Source organism: Brachyhypopomus gauderio, chromosome 4 (assembly GCF_052324685.1).
Source record: "Brachyhypopomus gauderio isolate BG-103 chromosome 4, BGAUD_0.2, whole genome shotgun sequence".
NCBI lineage: Eukaryota > Metazoa > Chordata > Actinopteri > Gymnotiformes > Hypopomidae > Brachyhypopomus > Brachyhypopomus gauderio.
In genome coordinates, this window is record NC_135214.1 from 19964986 (window position 1) to 19986094 (window position 21109).

Below are 21109 nucleotides of genomic sequence, written 5' to 3' on the forward strand. Positions count from 1 at the left end.
CTTTCTCTGGGTGGCTAAAAAAGGTACTCCCAAGTTTCAGAAAGTCAAATAAGAAGGTTGTTATAAAATGCCTACTGCTCAGGGCCAGCATTCAGTCATAAGTGTGCAAATATTTGATGAGTTGAAGCTTTTATACTTAGTTTTTAACAAATATTTTTATTATGAAATGCCAGGGCATTAGTTATGGTTTGGTAAATATGAAGGCGTTATCATATGATCAGTATGTTAGGTTTTCTCTCCCATGCCTTAGTATTGTTGGGTCAAAAATACAAAGTACAAAGGTGAATGTTAAAATAAATATCTACTTTTGAAGGATACATAGAGATATTGAAACTGTTGTGAAGTACACAAGGTTTCCTGAGGAAAAAAATGTTGTGGATATATGTCCTTCATCAGATGATTCAAGCACTTTCTTGCACAGCTGATGATGGACCTCTGTCCTAAACTTTGTGTACTTCACTATCATTTTTAATCTCTATGCATCTTACTAAAGTACACTGTGTGTGTACACACCAGAAAATGTATACAATTTTCAGAACAAAATCACTTGTGTAGGCAAAATAATTTACTGTGACCTGCCTTGGGACTAAACAGATCTTGAACCCTTTGAGAAGACTGTCCTGATGTTTTCCGTAGTCATCTTCTGGTATATTACACCAGAAGTCTGTCAGCACAATACCATTGGCTTTGCAGGGTTCTGCTTGGTCTGCAAAGATATTCAGGTAAGTGTTACATGTGAGTAACATTTACGTGAAATGTGATGTCAGACCAAGCTTCCCTTTTTCTAGTGTTCCATGGTCCTGTTCTGATGTTCACATGCTCATCATAGACTTTCAAGAAGCTGTGATGAAGTGTTTTCTGATTCTATTCTATTGTGAATTTTTGCTGCAGTAGCTCGCTAGCCTTTTTTCCCCCACACACATTGAGCATCTGTTTCGGCTGATTCCCTTGACCTTCCTTAGACCAGCTTTAGTTGGTACTTGGCTTGCACAATATGAAGAAAATGTGTGATACTGTTGTTCAACTCAACAAGGATGTGACTTGCAGTAAATGAACAAACATTTAACTATACAATCCCTCTGTCTTTGTGTTAACAGGTATACTGCAATCATCACTGAATAAACTGGAAAGAAATAAATGATTACAAACACTTTTGTTGAGCAAACTGAACGTAAATACCCAACCAATTAAAAATAATATTACCTTTATTAATACAACATATCAATAAAACTTTAGCTAAGTTTTAGTATTCCTGTCTGTAAAATATTTTCTTCTGAACTCAGTCATGGGTGTAGAACCTGCAGGATAAAAAAGAGGAAGAGAGAGAGAGAGACACTGGCAAACCATACTTCCTGGCCATGGTCTTTCACTAGACATAGCCAAATGAAAACATGACCATAGTATTAAAAACATGTCCATACTACTGTTGTCATAATCGCGTGTACTATGTGCAACCTATTACCTACATAACTTCTGCATCATTTAACCACCAAATGCCAGTTAGTTAGAAAATGAAAATGACGTGTTGGTCTGCTTTTTCTCACAATATCCACTTTTTCATTGAATGACCGTCTTGAAAATGGTGTTAGCAATTCGCCAACAATATCCTGCGATTCCATTCTTTCCGCTTGGAAAAGCTCTCAAGGCACCAACCATGCAGATCTGACGCACAAGGACCAGCGAGAATACCCTGAGACCATTGGAGCATCCCCCCACCATTCTAATTCTAAATATGATTGGTTGATTAAACTTCCAATCCATAATAAAAGCTCTCTTAATGTAAAAGGCAAGGGTATGCGACAGATAAACAGAAGTTCCTGGGAGAGGTCCTTTCTCTGTTTTATCTAGAAACACCGGTGTGAAATATTCTGATTGGTTGATTTTTGATTTCAACACTTTTTTTCCCCAGCACAAGCATGAAAAGTGGATTTGAAAGCCGATTTAGATTTAATATACAAATTATTGGTGAAGTGTTATTAACATATATTACATATAATAGATAAAGCATCTTTTTCAAGATCAATGGACCTTCAGAGAAGGTCTTGAAGGCCCCGATGGTTCACCATTGGAGAGATATGCATGTTGTACATCATGTACTGCTCTATTTGGAAATTGATACTCACCAAGGTCCAAATTGCACTTGTGAACAAAATACTTTATTACTTCTCGAGACAGCCGGTGCCCTGTAGTTATTGTGTGGCCTGTGCTGTTAATTTTTGTAGTGGCAATTGCTACCAGACACAGATGGGTATCTTGGCCAGCTGAAGTGATCTGTTAAAAAATATTAAAGTTTAAAGGTTTCACGGTATACCACGGCATTAAAATGCACGGTTATCATACCGTGTGCGTTTGCTTATTACCGGTAAAAGGCAAGCCAGCGGAGAAACTCACCCACGCATGCACAACTCCGCTCCGGTTCATCTACTCAGCACACAGTGGTGAGAATGGCAGAAAGTGCATCAGACTTATTATTTTTTTTTTAAGGCTAAACTAAAATCAGTGGCTCTGCCCGTGCGCGAGGGCTTCGCGCGCTGTCGATTCGCAAGGTCATTCACCTCTCGAATTTCGTAACTTCGCACGCGCCGCGCCTCAGCGCAATGAACAAAATCATGTTTGCAGGGTTCATACACCTATACAAGGTGGAATTCAAGCACTTATACGTCCATTGCAATATTTCCCAGCACGTTAAACTTAATTAAGTTAAATATTTATACATGTACTCGAAATGATTCGAAATAATTCGCTTTTTTATCACATTATTTAATGGTTGTTTAATTTTCAAAACGCCCAATCCTAACGTCTTCATGTTCTCTCATGTTTCGTCCTGGAATTACAAGAGGCTTGTATTTGTTAACGTAATACAAGAGAACTGTTCAGTCAGACAGCTATTTGTTGTGAAATGAAGTAGTTACAATTTCAAGCATTTTCAAGTACTTTAGCCTAAATTCCAGCACTTTTCAAACCTGAAACACAATGCAACATTAAAATTGGTCAGGTAAATGTTCCTTCCCCTGTTTTTGAGGGGTGTTTCTTTATACTACCACATATCGTTTCGGACAACACTGCAAAGAACATGACGCGGCAAGTATAAACGCTTCCGCCGCTCGCGCGAGGTGTGCGGAGTCGCGCGCTACGGTCACTCGTGAAATTATAAACCTAGCTTTTTAAGGTCCTTGCTTTCACTGGATGTGAAAGACACCATTAATTTACATGCGTTCATTTTCAAATTCTGACGTGCCTGTTTTTCATATATTAAAACCAGACTCTGTGTGAAAGCCTTAAAATAGAAATCTCTATTGTGAGGATCATGTCAGAAATAAATCCTCTCTTTCTGCAGTATCTGGTTATATTCCAACTTGGCAGTAAAACGGACATTTACAACAGTTTTTGATCAGACACTGACCCAGGCTCAGTTTATCAGATATTAAATAATTTAAACTTTAATAATTGTACTGAAATCCATGATTTAGGTTTCTCTAATTTTGCAGTATTTATATAAACAGGTATACAGCTTTTTTTTTTAAGGAGACATTTTGTATACAATAGTTCCAGGTTTCTACAATAAATAGTTCATTGAACAAAAAAAATAAATTTTTGTTCTTTAAGGGTCAGTGTATCTTTTAATAATATATGTAACAAACCGTGATACCGCGGTATTTTCTGAGACTGTTATCATACCGTGAAAATCTCATACCGTTGCAACCCTATCTAGAACAGATGTTGATGACGCAGCAGCTTGTGCGTTTGCTTATACATGTACACCAACCATTATGAAGCATGAGTATTCATGTGGTGCACATCTAATACAGGGTCCCCAGGTTCAGTGAACATCTAATACAGGGTCTCCAGTTTTACTGAACATCTAATACAGGGTCTCCAGGTTCAGTGAACATCTAATTCAGGGTCTTCAGTAGGGCTGCCACAGAGGATTATTTTTATAGTCGACAGTTGGGGTAAGGTGCCTTGCTCAAGGGCACCACAGTCACGGCCTCAGTCCTGGGAATCGAACCCACGACCCTCTGGTCAGAAGACCAGTTCCCTAATCACAGGCACCTGTGTTTCTGTGCAAAAGTCATTATTTTATCATGTAATTGATTCATGATAAATTAACTATCTATTAGTAAATGTTTACTTTGTAGGTTTGTGTGTGAATGTACCATATAGAATAATACAGTATAGATGAATGGATACGTTTTAATCATACTTGACCTTTAAAAGAAATGTTTGTCTTCTGGTTTTGTCACTGAAAATTCACTTACTATCAAAGCATCAGTATCACACTTTCAAATAGTGTATGGAATGTTGGTAAATATTTTAATTTTTTGCTTGTCATCTTATGCAAACATACTTTCATTTGCTTTGTTGAAAACGGCAAACAATTGTCGAGCCATCAGCGACCACACAGCATAGTTGTACTTGATGGTGGGGCCTTTCAAGTAACTTTAAAAGAGACTGAAAACATGAACACTTCGTTTGCCTAATGTGTGAGGGAGGACAAATTCAAGTACTCTCAGAACACTTATTGATGATGTCATCACTCAAAAAAACATGGCTTCCATCAGCCAATTAGTTCCCATCAGCCGTTTCACGTTTGATATGATTTATTAAGATGTTTGTGGTGTGGGTTTGTTTCCACATTTAATCTGTCATTTTTGGTAGAAATGTTAATATACTGTCTGTGTCAACATTTTTGAACAGCTGACGCAATGACAGATTAGAGTTTAGTGTCTCAAGACAATCTTGCTAGCTACTTTTATGAACAACTTGTAACAATGATTATATCCATGTAGGAAAACCTATGTGGCCAGATTCTTATTGTTTGCTTAGTTTAGTAGTAGTCTGGCTCAAGGGTATCTTGAATTCTGACCTATGTGAACAGATGCAAAGCACTTTGTAAGTTGTTATCGATAAGAGTGTCTGCTAAATGTAAATGCTTCTGTTCAGTCTTGGTAATGACATTTGTCAATGTTTATGCTAACAAGTTAGCTAACTACATAATGTTAGCAAAACCTAAAAAGTTCAATTGTTATTTATGCATAACAAATTATCATAAACTACTGCTGTACTAAGGGTTACTATTGACTCCTGGACAAGAAGTTTCTTGTACAATTTTCATGCACATGCAGTGGACAAAATGTATGTGAAAGATGTATTCTTTCTTTTGGTGATGTTTATATTACTGGCCCATTCCAAATCAGACATAGCAGAGACATGACTACTACACAGACAGTAATCTGTGTCTTTTGGGGCTGTGTGTTTTTTGTTATGTTTGTTTTTATAGACCAAATAATAAAATTATTGATTGCAGTGTACAGTTAAAATGCACAAAAACTATAATAATTTTAATAATTCAACCCCACCCGTTTTTGAATCACTAGGTCAGAGCCTTTTTCGAAGACGATAGATATCTTCACAAAGGAAATTTAAATTGGATTATTACTCATATTGGATGTTGTTTGGATACTTTATCTAGTTATTAAAGTTTTAGAATAAGCATATGAAGCAGGTAAGCATTGCTTGATTTCTTTATACCTAGTTGGAATGCATCATCGGGGATGCATTCCATCAGTATAGCCTAATATCCAGAACAGTTTAAAAAAACAACTGGTTTAAGGCATAGGAACTCAGTAGTTTAGGTGTTAAATGAGTAATGGAGGCTTATCAGATATAATTGACCTGCTAATTGATGCAACACTAGATGCTGATTATGACAGCCAGATATATATAACCATACATTAAGTATACATAAAATATTAAGTTGTTTACCTGTATGCTTTTTCTTTCATCCTTTGATGAAATAAGATGAACACCCAGACAGTGCTTTAAGTATTTCATTGCTTGAGTTCCCATGTGTATCCCTAGTACAAACCTGAAATTAATTTTGAGATTAAAATACCTTTTCCAGTTTGTTTGCAACTTAGAGTTGATAAGTGTAGATAATTGTATAGCAAGTCCATGAAACATGGATTATATTTACTACTATTTTATAAACACAGGGTAAAGCTATTTTGTGTTTTGATCTAAGTGTCCAAACAGCTGTTGGGCAAATATTGGCATATTTAATTTGTGCTAAATTGAGGGAAAATAAGGTAACAAAGGATTTATGCATTTGCTGACTTATTTTGCAGTGAGGGCAATCATTTAGCAATGTGATGGCATCACTGACTAATTGATATGGCAGAAACTGTTTTGTTATCCTCAGTTTATTCCAATTGGCAAAGACCCAATCAGAAATCTGACCAAAAGTTGAAACATTAACAGGTTGCAGTATTTTTTCCAAATAAATTATTTCATTTAATCTCTCAGATTGTCCATTTCTGAGACCTCCATGTTATATTTTTCCTGTTTCCTGAATACACACAAAATAGACTACTGTATACTCTCATGTGAAATGGTTTTGGCCTGTCTGCTACATCCATTTTTATTAGCAATGACATTCTAGTATGATGAAAATATTAAATGTTTTCTCTTTCATCTTCTCTAGCAGTGCAACTCCCTCCCCTCCTGTGACTAAGCTGAAAGATGGTGAAGCCAGACATACACACTCTGGCCCACCACCTGAAGCAGGAGAGGTTGTATGTGGCTTCAGAGAAACAGCTTATCCAGCGGCTTAATGGTGAGGTGCTGAAGACAGCGGAGAGGCTGTATCGTGCTGCCTGGATTGCTAAACAGCAGAGGATTAACCTAGACCGTTTAATCCTAACCAGGTAACTCTAACTTAGCAAACTTGAAAATGCAATAATACCACAAATATTTGTGCTCCTGATTCTGTAACTTGATGAATTTGAGTGTTTTTACCACATTCAATACCTTATTGTAAGCAAAAAAAATGGCAGTCAGTGTCTCATAGAAAACATGCTCATAAGAGGTGAACTTAACCTAATTTTATTGTAGACAAAGAAAATGATGGCATTCAGTGCCTCATAGAAAATGTGCTTTACAGTACAGTACTCAAAATGTTTACTTTTACCTTTTACCACTTGTAAATGGTAATCTAAATTATAATATCAAATTTTAAATGAACTTGAAGTGTTTTTGGGGACATATTTATTTATTCATGTATTTATTGTGAATTTTCTTTTCAATCTTGTCTTGGCTCCTCTATGGCACCCATCATTCAAGTTTAGCATGTTACCACTTTCCTTTCTTTTGCAAATAAACTTCCCCCATTACTCCCCCCCCCCCCATGTATTACACGGTGTATTGCAGTCTATACATTATAAAGCATTCTTTGTCATTGTTTAAATTATTTGCAGACACTAAAATTCCACTTCTGTGGTTTTTCATAATACTTTGTTGATGTAATAACTAATTGCTGCAGGCCTTCCGTGATTTGAATTCTGTATTTCCTTCAGTGCGGAGGCCTCCCCGGCTGAGTGCTGCCAGCATGCTAAGGTGTTGGAGGACACGCAGTTTGTGGATGGCTATAAGACATTGGGTTTTCAGGAAAGTGTCTATGGGGAGTTCCTTGGGCGACTAAGGGAGAATCCACGCCTGGTGGCCTCCTGTCTGGTTGCTGGGGAGAAGCTTAACCAGGAACATACACAAGGAGTAATTTACACTGTTTTCACCTCACTCTATGGCAATTGTATCATGCAAGAAGATGAGAGTTACCTACTACAGGTTTGTACAGAGAGACCCTCATGTGGAAAATCCCACACTACTCTGATTTACATAGTGTTGATTGTGTTATATGGTTATTTGTTAGCATAATTGTCATTTCTTTTTTCCTAGGTCTTACGTTATCTAGTTGAATTTGAGCTTAAGGAGAGTGAGAACCCTCGCCGTCTGCTTCGCCGGGGCACGTGTGCATTTAGCATTCTTTTCAAACTCTTCTCGGAGGGCCTCTACTCTGCCAAGCTCTTTCTTACTGCCACCTTACATGAGCCCATTATGCAGCTCCTGGTGGAGGATGAAGACCACCTGGAGACTGACCCAGCCAAACTGATCGAGCGTTTTACACCAACCCAACAGGAACGCCTCTTTGGAGAAAAGGGTTCTGATTCTTATCGCCGGAAAGTGCAGGCAGCTGTGGAAGCCAATGAGGCCAAACTAGTAGCCCTGGTGAACTCCTTTATTGGCTACCTGAAACAGAATACTTACTGCTTCCCTCAGAGCCTGCGCTGGATTGTATCTCAGATGTATAAGACCCTGGCTCGGGTGGAGGGCCTGGAGGCAGGAGAGGTGAAGACCATGTGCACAGACCTGCTGCTCACCTGTTTTATCTGTCCAGCCATTGTCAACCCAGAACAATATGGAATAATTTCAGATGCTCCCATCAATGAAGTAGCTCGCTTCAATCTCATGCAGGTAAGGTCTGGCATGCTAATATATCACACACACACTTGTTTTCTACTGTCTTGGAGAATTTTTTCGTTCTCTTTGCACTTTTTCTCTGATAACTCCATGTAACAATTTTCAAAAAAAATTTTGTTCCCAGTTGTTAAGTGTGTTTTCCTGATTGTACCCTAAATGAATAGAAAATGTTATTATTCCCTGTAAACTTTGCTTTTGTGGTCAGCACAATGATATTTTGAAATTGATCTATTTTTAAGGATATTCGCCATATTTCAAGATACTTAAGAAGCTTCTGGAATTGTGAGAACTATCAAGAAGTTTCTAGAACTGTCCAGAATTATCTAGGACTTTCTGGGACAGTACAGAATTGCAGGTAGCTGTATAACTACAGTTATATAGGGTCACTATAGCCCTTCCTGAGAGACATGATCTAATTTATTGGGATTGCATAGTATGTGGGCAACAGCCATCACAGACAAGGGGAATTGACCTAGATAGACAGGTGTGAATTGATTCTCTATTCAGATTCTGATAACGACAGTATTCACACTTCACCCCACACCCATTACAGGAGGAGCTTAGGAAGGACCATTACTTTCAAATGTATATATTAGGGATGCAAATTATCGATTAATTCATTAATCGTTAGTTGATTGATCTTATCGATCGACTTTCGATTAATCGATAAGTGGCGTTTTTCACCTGAATTTCAGTGTTTCAATAGGGCCTTTAAAAATATCAGCTAAATAGTTAAAACACCTTGTTCAAAAAGTATATATTATATTATGATAATTATATTGTATTATATGATATATTGCTCAAGTAATTATGCATTAGGACATTTTTATGGTATAACAAAATACATTCTTTCATTTAAAAAAGGAATAAATTAAGGACTGGCTCCGTTCTTGCATTTGAAACATTAGACATTTTTAAAAAATGTTAAAAAAAAGAAGAAATTAAATAGAGAGCCAAACAGAATATTATTGAGCCTATGCTTGGACAATGTATCTAGCGTTGTAGTGAACACACGCTGTAACGCGACCAGAGAGTGCCCAAGTCTCCACAACATCATTGAGCTTGTCAGTTAAATTGTCAGCGGTGTGTCTGTCCGACATGTTCGTCGTAATCAGCACTGCAGATTTTAGCTGCCAGTTCTCGTCAGTGTAGTGGCACGTCACGGTAATGTAACTTTCTGTTGTTAGAGCCGTCCAACAATCTGTTGTAAGGGCTACAGCAGTAGCAGCAGCTAGTTTTGTTTTTAGCTCACTCTTCTTTTTTTTCGTAGCGAGCTTCAAAAACGCGCCTTCCCAGTGTAGCTGTGATTTTAGGTTGACCAGGTGCACTGGTGCCATGCAGGACAGCTGCATGCACAGTGTTCAAATGATAATTGAGTGAGCTAGTGGAACTGTTGTACTTCAATACCGCATTACACAGAGAACATTTGACTTATTTGCCTAAATTAACAATGTTGAAATGGTCCCACACCGCACGTCTTTTCGCCCGCTTCATTTTGTTTTCCACTCTGGTCTTTCGGACACGTGTTCACCTCTCGTTCTTACGCTCTGTTCAAGTTACTACAGGAGCGCTCTGTAATGATTAATCGTGATTAATACATTTTGATCGACTAACCTCTTGATCGACAATTAATCGAAAGTCGATTAATCATTTGCATCCCTAGTATATATTGTGTTACTCTGCTACTGCGTGATCAGTCTTGCTCTGCTGAATCCTCAGTACACTCTTGTACTTTGATACTGCATGGAATAAAGATTGACCATTTTTATTGAGTTTGGAGTAGGGTTGCAGCGGTAACCGGTTTCACGGTATACCACGGTATTAAAATGCACGGTTATCATACCGTGTGCATTTGCTTATTACCGGTAAAAAGCAAGCCAGCGGAGAAACTGACCCGCGAATGCGCAACTCCACTCCGGTTCAGCTACTCAGCACAGCGGTGAGAATGGCAGAAAGTGTATCAGACTTAACAAATTTTTTAACAAAAAAAAAAAGCTAAACTAATGTCAGCGGCGAAAATAACGTAATCGCGGTGGCTCCGCCCGTGCGCGAGGGTCTCACGCGCTGTCGATTAGCGAGGTCGTGCACCTCTCGAATTTTGTAACTTTGCGTGCGCCGCGCCTCAGCGCAATGAACAAAGTCATATTTGCAGGGTTCATACACCTTTATAAGGTGGAATTAAAGCACCTGTACGTCATTTTAAAGGTCCGTTTCAATATTTCCCAGCACCTTAAACTTAATAAAGTTACATATTTATACATATACTCGAAATAATTCGCTTTTTCATCACATTATTTAATGGTTGTTTATTTTCAAAACGCCCAATCTTAACGTCTTCACGTTCTCTCCACGTTTCGTCCTGGAATTACAAGAGGCTCGTATTTGTTAACGTAATACAAAAGAACTGTGCGGAGTCGCGCGCTACTAGTGAAAGTATAATTCTAGCTTTTTAAGGTCCTTGCTTTCACTGGATGTGAAAGACGCCATTAATTGACATGCGTTCATTTTCAAATTCTAACGTGCCTGTTTTTCATATGTTAAAACCAGACTCGGTGTGAAAGCCTTAAAATAGAAATCTCTATTGTGATGATATCAGAAATAAATCCTCTCTTTCTGCAGTATCTGGTTATATTCTAACTTGGCAGTACAACGGACGTTTACAACAGTTGTTGTTCAGACACTGACCCAGGCTGAGTTTGTCAGATATTAAATAATTTAAACTTAAATAATTGTACTGAAATCCATGATTTAGGTTTCTCTAATTTTGCAGTATTTATATAAACATGTTTACAGCTTATTTTTTTAAAGGAGACATTTTGTATACAATAGTTGCAGGTTTCTACAATAAATAGTTACTTGAACAAAAAAAAACTTGTTGTAATTTCTTTAAAGGTCAGTATCTTTTAATAATATACAAACTAACTGATACCGTGATAACCGTGATACCGCGGTATTTTCTGAGACGGTTATCATACCGTGAAAATCTCATACCATTGCAACCCTAGTTTGGAGAGACATCCTTTTTCCTTACAGTACACAGCAACTTAGTCAATTTAGATGGCATCAAGAGGTTGCATACATCCAGCAGACGCATTTTGCTATGAAGGCCTATGTGGCCATTTTATAAAGACAAGAGCGAAAAAGTACCCTGCTGGTGTCAAATGGTGTCATTCCTGATGGGCCTCCAAGGTGGTTTTACTAAGTATCCTTGCTTTATTTGCCTTTGGGACAGCCGGGATACTATAGCGCACTATCACAGGAGGGACTGGCATCAGCGGACAGAGTTCACAGTGGGGAAGAACAATGTAAAGTGGGAGCCACTGGTGGACCCACGCAAGGTGCTGATGCCACCACTACACATCAAGTTGGGGCTCATTAAACAATTTGTCAGGGTTCTAGATAAGGAATCGAGAGCTTTCAATTACCTCCAAGATCTTTTCCCTAAGCTGTCTGAAGCAAAGATCAAAGTGGGTGTCTTCGTCGGACCACAAATCAAGAAGATCATAGAGTGCAGTGAATTTCCCAAGAAGCTGAATTAAGCCTGGTTTGTACTTTTGCGAGCGACCGTAGCGCGCGACTCCGCCCACCTTGCGCGAGCGGTGTAGGCGTTTATACTTTCGCAAACGTCGTGAGCGTCGCTGCAGTGTTCTCCGAAACGATAGGTGGCGATAGGTGGCAGTGGAGAATAAAAAACCCCTGCAAAACCGGTGAAAGAACATTTTTACCTGACCAGAGACCGTATATATACACATCAGGCATCAAACGTAAATATGGCTTTGCAGTGTTGTCCGAAACGATACGTTAACAAATACGAGCCTCTTGTAATTCCAGGACGAAACATGAGAGAACGTGAAGACGTTAAGATTGAGCGTTTTGAAAATAAACAACCATAAACTAATGTGATAAAAAAAGCGAATTATTTCGATTCATTTCGAATATATGTATAAATATTTAACTTAATTAAGTTTAACGTGCTGGGAAATATTGAAATGGACCTTTAAAGTGACGTACAAGTGCTTTAATTCCACCTTGTATAGGTGTATGAACCCGGCAAACATGACTTTGTCCATCGCGCTGAAGCGCGGCGCGTGCGCGAAGTTACAAAATTCGAGGAGGCCCTCGCGCACGGGCGGAGCCACAGCGATTACGTCATTTTCGCCGCGCGGACCCTCGAGTATAAACCAGGCTTTAGGAAGGAGAGAGCGGCTTGGAACAGTTTTGTCGCAGTGGTTCGCAGCTTCCTAGGCAATCATAAAGATGAAAAGTATGTACTGGTTCAGACTCTGATAAAGAACTAAAGTATGTACTGGTTCAGACTCTGATAAAGAACTATGCTGCAATGGGCTGCAGGATGTCACTCAAAATCCAAATCCTTGATGCTCATCTTGATAAGTTCAAAGAGAACATGCAAGTTTATTCAAGGAGCAAGGCGAGCGCTTCCATCAGGACATTATGAACTTTGAACGCAGTTACCAAGGACAATATAACGAGAACATGATGGCCGACTATATTTGGGGATTGATTCTTGAAACTGATTTGCAGTATAGTCATAAATCTCGGAAAACCACACACTTCTGAACAGTTTTTGGTAATCTGTGTAAATTTGCAATGCCTATAGTGCTCTTAGTCTGACTGTATAAATGAGAAGATGCAAAATCGTCTGTTTCTATAATAAAAATTCATAATTTTCGTTGTCGTGGTCACAAAAGCAAAGTTTATGATAAATGTAAGCAATTTTTTATTTGTTTTAGACATAAGCAATTGGAATATAACATTAAAAAGCTGGGAACAAAACTTGTTACATAGTGTAATCAATGAGCTGAACAGTAATTGTGTTTGTTAGTATATGTCTACTTTTAATGAAATAATTCAACTTAATTTTTTGAGAAACAATACTAAGACATAAAAAACTTAATTAAGTATGAAGAATATGGAGTTCTTGGTAATTTTAAGACAAGTGCCAACTCCTCTTATATTCATTATTCAGACCGCTACTTACCTATTAGCATGATTTTCAACATAAAAGCTTTACTTGGCTGTTCTCCTTCACAGCTGACCTTTTTGTTTTTATGCTGAAGTATTATATGTTGCTGAAGATAAGGAACAATGTAGTTTCACCATATAAGCCATGTATTAGGTTTTTTAAATGTACAGTGAGGAAAATCAGTATTTGAACACCCTGCGACTTTGCTAGTTCTCCCACTTAGAAATCATGGAGGGTCTGAAATGTTCATCTTAGGTGCATGTCCACTGTAAGAGATAATCTAAAACAGAGATCAAACGTTTCCTGTTTTTCACCAGGTTTGCACACACTGCAGCAGGGATTTTGGCCCATTACTCCACACACATCTTCTCCAGATCAGCCAGCTTTGGGCTGTTTTGAGCTCCCTCCAAAGATTTTCTATAGGGTAGACTGGCTAGGCCACTCCAGAACCTTGATATGCTTCTTACGGAGCCACACCTTGGTTATTCTGGCTGTGTGCTTTGGGTCATTGTCATGTTGAAAGACCCAGCCACGACACATCTTCAATGGTCTAACTGAGAGAAGGAGGTTGTTCCCCAAAATCTCCCAATACATGGCCCCAGTCATCCTCTCCTTAATACAGTGCAGTCGTCCTGTCCCATGTGCAGAAAAACACCCCCAAAGCATGATGCTTCCACCCCCATGATTCACAGTAGGGATGGTACTCATCATTCTTTGTCTTCCAAACACGGCGAGTGGAATTAAGACCAATAAGTTCTATTTTGGTATCATCTGACCACAGAACTTTTCTCCCATGATTCCTCTGGATCATCCAAATTGTCATGTGCAAACTTAAGACGGGCCTGGACGTGTGCTGATTTAAGCAGGGGAACCTTCTGTGCCATAACTTTAAACTATGACGTCTTAGTGTATTACCCACAGTAACCTTGGAAACAGTGGTGCCAGCTCTCTTCAGGTCATTGACCAGCTCCTCCCGTGTAGTTCTGGGCTGGTTCCTCACCTTTCTTAGGATCATTGCTACACCACGAGGTGAGATCTTACATGGAGCCCCAGTCTGAGGGAGATGTACAGTCATGTTTAGCTTCTTCCATTTTCTAATAATTGCTCCAACAGTTGATCTTTTTTCACCAAGCTGTTTGGTAATTACCCCGTAGCTCTTTCCAGCCTTGTGGAGGTCTAGAACTTTGTCTCTGGTGTCTTTGGACAGCTCTTTGGTCTTAGCCATGTTAGTAGTTATTATGTTAATTATTATGTAGTTATTATTAGCCATGTCAGCTAACGATTTCAAACAGGTGCTTCTAATTTAGAATAATAAGTGGAGTGGAGGTGGACTTTTTAGAGGCGGACTAACAGGTCTTTGAGGACCAGAATTTCTGCTGATTGGCAGGTGTTCAAATACTTATTTGCAGCAGTAACACACAAAATGTTTTTTTTTTTTTATCATACATTGTGATTTCCGGATTTCTTTTTTTAGATAATAAACTTTCAGACCCCTCCATGATTTCTAAGTGGGAGAACTTGCAAAGTCGCAGAGTGTTCAAATACTCATGTTACTCACTGTGGCTTTCGAGTTTTGACTGGTGGTAGTGTATAGAAGGTAATTACCATATTTTCTCATCTATAGAGCGCACCTCAATATAAGTCCCACCTACAAAGTTTGTTTTTTTTTAATTTTCTTATGGAAAATGTTGTATAAGCCACACCGGGCTAAAAACCGCATGGTTCAAAGCGTGGGGGGAAAAAATGTAGCGGCTCATAGTCCGGAAAATACGGTATTTGGTTTCACTTTAGAAACTTCCTTTACAAAGGTCAAGTTGTGAGCTTTCCTTTTAAGCCTGATTTTAAAAGTTTGCATTAGAGGAGTTGAATTCTACGAGTTGAATCATTTCTGAATATATTTAGCTACCATTATTTGAAATGTTTAAAATGTTGCATGATGTTTCAGGTGGGGCAGTTATTACAGCAGTTAGCCATGGCTGATTCAGATGAAGGAGATCCCAGACGGAGAAGCAGCTTATCAAAATTTGATAAAGTAAGAATGAATTCCAGTAAGCCTCCATAACACTGTCTCTGAAGTGTGTGTGTGTGTGTGTGTGTGTGTGTGTGTGTGTGTGTGTGGATGTATTGTGGCATGGTGTAGGAAGGAGAAACAGGAAACCGATCCATTTTAACACAACAAGGTTCTTTATTTAAATTGCCTTAGCAACGTAATCACGCATGAAGCCGTAATCACGCAGAACAGATTCAATTCAATACATGAAACATGAGGGCAGGTCATTAGCACAGTAACATTACACACACACGGCAGGGAGTAAACACATAAATGTAAACTGATAAAGGGGGGACTTAACTAACAAGCAGACATAATTACACACATATCAATAACCACATGACATAACCAATACCGAACACATAACAATACCGGAGCCCCATGGGCTCATGGGAAAGTAGCACCGTCCCCCATTGGACCGATGCTACAGTGTGTGTGTGTGTGTGTGACATGTAGTAACATTGTTTCCACTAATATGTTTTATATCCTTTGCTGTGTATCCTAATGTACTTATGATTTTCTCCCCAGAGTTGTGTTGCAGCCTTTTTGGATGTTGTGATTGGTGGAAGAGCTGTTGAAACCCCTCCAATGTCATCAGTGAATCTTTTAGAAGGCCTCACACGAACTGTGGTTTATATCACACATAACCAGCTCCTGACTTTGGTAGGTTATAAAGTGGGTGGATGGGTGGATCAGTGGTTGGATGGATGGATGGAAAATATATAAAATACAGAATGCGTACTATTTTTAGTATACACTTTAAATATGTACAGTGTTTATACAATGTTGTGCCTTGTTTACATCATACAGTAAATCATAGGACAAAAACCCATGTCTGGCATGTATGCCTCTGTGCCCCATTGAGTGGCTGGGATGGGAGTTGTCTCTGATGATGATGCACGCTATACTTACCCAGCGCTGGTGATGAAGGTCTTCACTGGCAGGGAGAACTGCACCCATTGAATGATTGATTAATTATAGGGCTTGAAAAGCCCTATATTGTTTTCCGACATACTTCTGTTTATTCTTCTGCTTATTTTTCCACACATTTGTGCGTTTAATACAGCCTGAACCGCTTAACGTACAGACTCCATTCAAACTGCATTTCGAATCTCTCAGCGCTGTGACTTGTGCTGTGTTTTTGAGTCGATAGGATTTATAGATTTTAATGAATTTAAGTTTAACATTTTGAAACCCCCCATTAAAATGAATGGTGGAATGTTCAGAATTTCTAATTACCACTGCCAGTTAGAGTGTGAGCTGGCATGAAAAATGATCAAAAATCTCCTGGATAAACTGCTGTAAAATCGTTACACCTTCACCTAGAAGCTCCATTTAAATTTTAAATGGGAGACAAACTTGTCCTTTCTGGCACGCCGGGATATCTAATCATTTGATCAATTATTTTTAGAGTTATGAGCATTTGTTTGGCCCTAGGTACAGAAAACTGCTCCATTAGCTCCCATGTTAATTTCTCAAAATCAGAATTGGCTTTTTCACAATTTGCCTCTATGTTTAACTTGTCATAAATCGGACAATATTGAGTCAAACCACACACAATTACACCAAAATCATCAGGAAGGGGTCCTCTCTCATACAATCTCTTCGGTTAAGCGATAAGTTAAATATGTCCCGAACTATGACCGTTTGTTCGGAGGGTGCAAATCACATTAAACAAGGCTTCTCCACTCAGACAAGCAGAGATATAGTGACAGTTATTTTTGAATGCCTCTCCCCCTCCCCCCACACACACAGTCACACACATGTACACCACACAGACACACACATACATACATCTATGCACACATATAATGTATAGCAGGGGTCACCAACGTGTTGCCCGTGGGCACCATGTCGCCCGCAAGGACGTCATGAGTCGCCCGCGGGCTTGTTTTAAAAATAGCTCACTATAGCGCTGCATCGTTTGTTTTTGCTACTTTTATAGATTGTACGCGATTGCTAGCCAAGCTAATCAAAGGCCAAAGTAAACAGATAGGTTTTTAGTCGAGATTTAAACATTGAGACCGTGTCTGAGTCCCGAATAGAGGCAGGAAGATTATTCCACAATTGTGGAGCTTTAAAAGAAAAGGCTCTTCCACCTGCTGTGATCATTTTGATCCTAGGAACAGATAATAACCCTGCGTCCTGCGAGCGAAGTGAACGTGCTGGGTTATATTGTTCAATAAGTTCACTAAGATAGTCTGGAGCTAAGCCATGCAGCGTTTTATATGTTAATAAAAGTATTTTATAGTCAATACGGAATCTAATTGGCAGCCAGTTAGGCCTGTCGCGATAATATTACGATAATTTTTTTACCGCGATAATTTTTGCTGATGTCGATAATTGGCCATTGGGTTTTCGCGCACATTTGTTTACACGAGAGTAAACTGCAACTACGTTAGATTTCAGAAAGGCAATTGCTGCTCTCTCGCACCCTCCCCCCTTAAGGGAAGACGAATCTGTGATCAGAGAGCGACATCTACAGGTTAGGAAATGAGTGCAGTACACGGAGAGCACATGCGTCAATAACAGTGCCTCCACACACATATACGTGGAGACGTGTTCGCGAACGTATTCGAGGCTAATAGCACTCGAAATGATTCGAAACAATTCGCTTTTTATCACATTATTTAGTGGTTGTTTATTATAGTGACCGTCACCTACCTCCGCGAACGGTGGAAGCGTTTATACTTGCTTTTCTTTGCAGTGTTGTTCGAAACGATATGTGTTAGTATAAGACACACCCCTCAAAAACAGGGGAATGAACATTTACCTGACGAACTTTAATGTTGCTTTTGTGTTTCAGGTTTGAAAAGTGCTGGAATTTGTTCATTTCATAACAAATATCTGTCTGACTGAACAGTTTGTAATTCGAGGACGAAACATGAGAGAACGTGAAGACGTTAAGATTGGGCGTTTTGAAAATAAACATCCATTAAATAATGTGATAAAAAGCGAATTATTTCGAGTATATACATATATTCGATTAATTAAACTTAATTAAGTTAAATCTTTATATATATATTTTGTTCATTGCGCTGAGGCGCGGCACGCACGAAGTAACAAAATTTGAGATTATTAATGTGTGTATCGAACGAGAGATCTGGGTCTATTGTGACGCCTAAGTTCTTTACCTCTGTACTGGGGGTTATAGTAAAAGAATGTAGATTCAATGCTACATTACGTATCTTGTCTCTCGCAGCTGTAGACCCAACTATTATTAGTTCTGTTTTATCGGGATTTAGTGCTAGAAAGTTACACGCCATCCAATGTTTTATCTCTTCTACACATTTCTCGATTTTACTGTTTACGCCTAAATCATCGGGTTTTGCCGATAAATATAGCTGAGTGTCGTCTGCGTAGGAGTGGAAACTGATGTCGTGCTTATGCATAATCTCGCCTAAGGGTAAAATGTACAGTGTGAATAGAAGTGGTCCTAGGACTGTCCCTTGTGGGACACCATACTTAACCTGCATAGATTTAGAGGTTTTATTATTAACACTTACACATTGGAAGCGGTCGGTCAAATATGATCTAAACCAGGAGAGTGCAACTCCTTTAATAACTACCATGTTTTCTAGTCTATCCAGCAAAATGTTGTGGTCTACAGTATAAAAAGCTGCACTAAGATCTAACAGTATAAGGAACGAGACGAGCCCATTATTGGCCGATATTTGTAAATCATTCACTACCCTGAGTAAAGCTGTTTCAGTGCTGTGGTTTGGTCTAAATCCTGATTGGAACTTTTCATGGATACTATTTGATTGGAGATGGTGGTTTAACTGATTGAAAACTGCTTTTTCTAGAATTTTGGAGATAAATGGGAGATTAGAAATTGGTCTATAGTTGGCTAGAATCTGCGGATCGAGATTCTGTTTTTTAATCAAGGGTCTAATTATGGAACATTTTAATTGTTTGGGCACATATCCTAGGTTAAGGGAACTGTTAATCATATTAAGTAAGGGCCCTGCAATGGCTGGGAGTAGGTCTTTAAATAGACAGGTTGGAACTGGGTCGAATATACATGATGTAGGCTTAGACGAATTAATCAGTGTTGTTTTTGCGATATAGGATCAAAGCCATTTAGCTCAGTAATATTTTTGGATGCATAGTTACTAATAACTAAACTACTGGGGTTGGATTGGAGGTTAGGCTGCGATGTATTGTGAATCTGTAGTCGGATATTATCTATTTTATTATTTAAAAAGTTTAAAAATTCATCACTAGTGTGTGTAAGTGCTGTATTAGAACTAGTGTCGTTGATATTTCTTGTTAGTTTAGATACCGTCGCGAAGAGAAATCTAGGGTTATTTTTGTTGTTTTCTATTAGTGTCGACTCTAGCTTTTATTAGGGCATGTTTATATTTGACTACGCCGTCTTTCCATGTGATTCTAAACACTTCTAGTGAGGTGGATCTCCATTTGCACTCCGCTGCTCGAGCTGCCTGTTTCACTGTTTTTAAGCCCACACCACCTCCAGAAGGCTTAACAGTGAGGTATGGTGTCTCAGACCTATCCTCCAACAAGCACAGTTTTAAATCCACCCCAAAGCCTCTTCGTATATAAAACCAGTTAGCCGCTCTGGTGACAAGGTTAACACTTGCTTTCTTATAATAACATATGGGTTTCATGAACCGCGCACTACACAAAAAGCACACACTAATTTAATCTCTATCCACTGATTTAATCTCTTCAGGTACTTAGCCACTATGTTGCCACAATTCAGCGGATCACTTTCTCATAAAATCCATACCATCTTGCACAGCGACTGAGGCTGTCCGCAGCCCCATTGGCACCTTTAAAACTAGAACAGCGGGATGCATCAATTGACACACGTCACAACTTTTCATCATAACTATTTAATATGCGTTTGTAGGAAAAATCTGAAAAAAATTGACTTTTATTTATTTAGCATGCTTAGTTGAAAAACGAAGACAAAAGCTGATTTACAATAGTGTGTGCATGATGCAGTCTAGAGGTGTCTTCAACTAAGGATTTTCATAGTTGAATCTGATTCGTCAGATTTTCCCTTTAGTTGACTAATAGTTGAATCGGGTTTTTTTTTTATCTAGAGCACCTTAAACGGGATCCCCTTCTCATTCAGGAATTTTTTCCACTTCAAAGTAAAAACCTAAAACACTCAGATAAATGAATAAACATGGTAGGTTGGCTTTATTCAGCTGTTATTTATTTATTTACTTATTTATTTTTTTACGAAACGTTAAAGAACATTAACCAAAAAAAGTGACCATCAGTGCGCATATCGAACTGTCAGACAGGCACTGTGCAAAATGTCAAAAATATTTTAAATAAAATATGCCTTCCTGAAAATAGAAAAAAATGCCACACAACAGCAAAAAAATATATAAGTAAATGTTCAAGTAACTGGATTTAACAAGCAAACAACAACAAATAATGTTTATAGGCCTACTTGACGAGACGAGGCTACAAACCGCTGAAATGTTTTTTTTTTTTCAGCCTTACGCGTTTTAAATGGTATGCCATGTTGGTTGTTGTCGTGTGAAATGAAAGACGTTGATGACATAACTTGCACTTTACTTTGTTTGATTCATCTTTATCTTTTTCAAATACTCACACACTTTTGAAGTTTTTTTAGTAGCCATTATAATCTCGGCAGATGCTGACTATCCTGTAGCGTGTTCAGCTCTGCTCATTTGGATTGTGCAACTGCAGGGTGTGATTTATTAATGTGTAGTAAGGAAGATGCCTATTGGTAATGCACACGCATCATTTAAAAA

General features: G+C 38.6%; 1 protein-coding gene across 5 annotated transcripts in view; it reads left to right on the plus strand.

The window, feature by feature from the left end:
* The window catches only part of gapvd1 (GTPase activating protein and VPS9 domains 1), a 134306-nt gene that overhangs the window by 21208 nt on the left and 91989 nt on the right, over positions 1–21109 (plus strand). For 4 of the 5 annotated variants that reach the window (XM_077002967.1, XM_077002971.1, XM_077002969.1 and 1 more), the window contains exons 2-6: positions 6485–6707; positions 7356–7623; positions 7735–8310; positions 15246–15332; positions 15879–16013. In XM_077002967.1, coding sequence (XP_076859082.1) covers positions 6523–6707; positions 7356–7623; positions 7735–8310; positions 15246–15332; positions 15879–16013 — 1251 coding nt within the window. In that variant the 5' untranslated portion in view covers positions 6485–6522. The remainder of the gene's footprint in view (positions 1–6484; positions 6708–7355; positions 7624–7734; positions 8311–15245; positions 15333–15878; positions 16014–21109) is intronic. The other variant, XM_077002968.1, reaches the window with a different exon arrangement.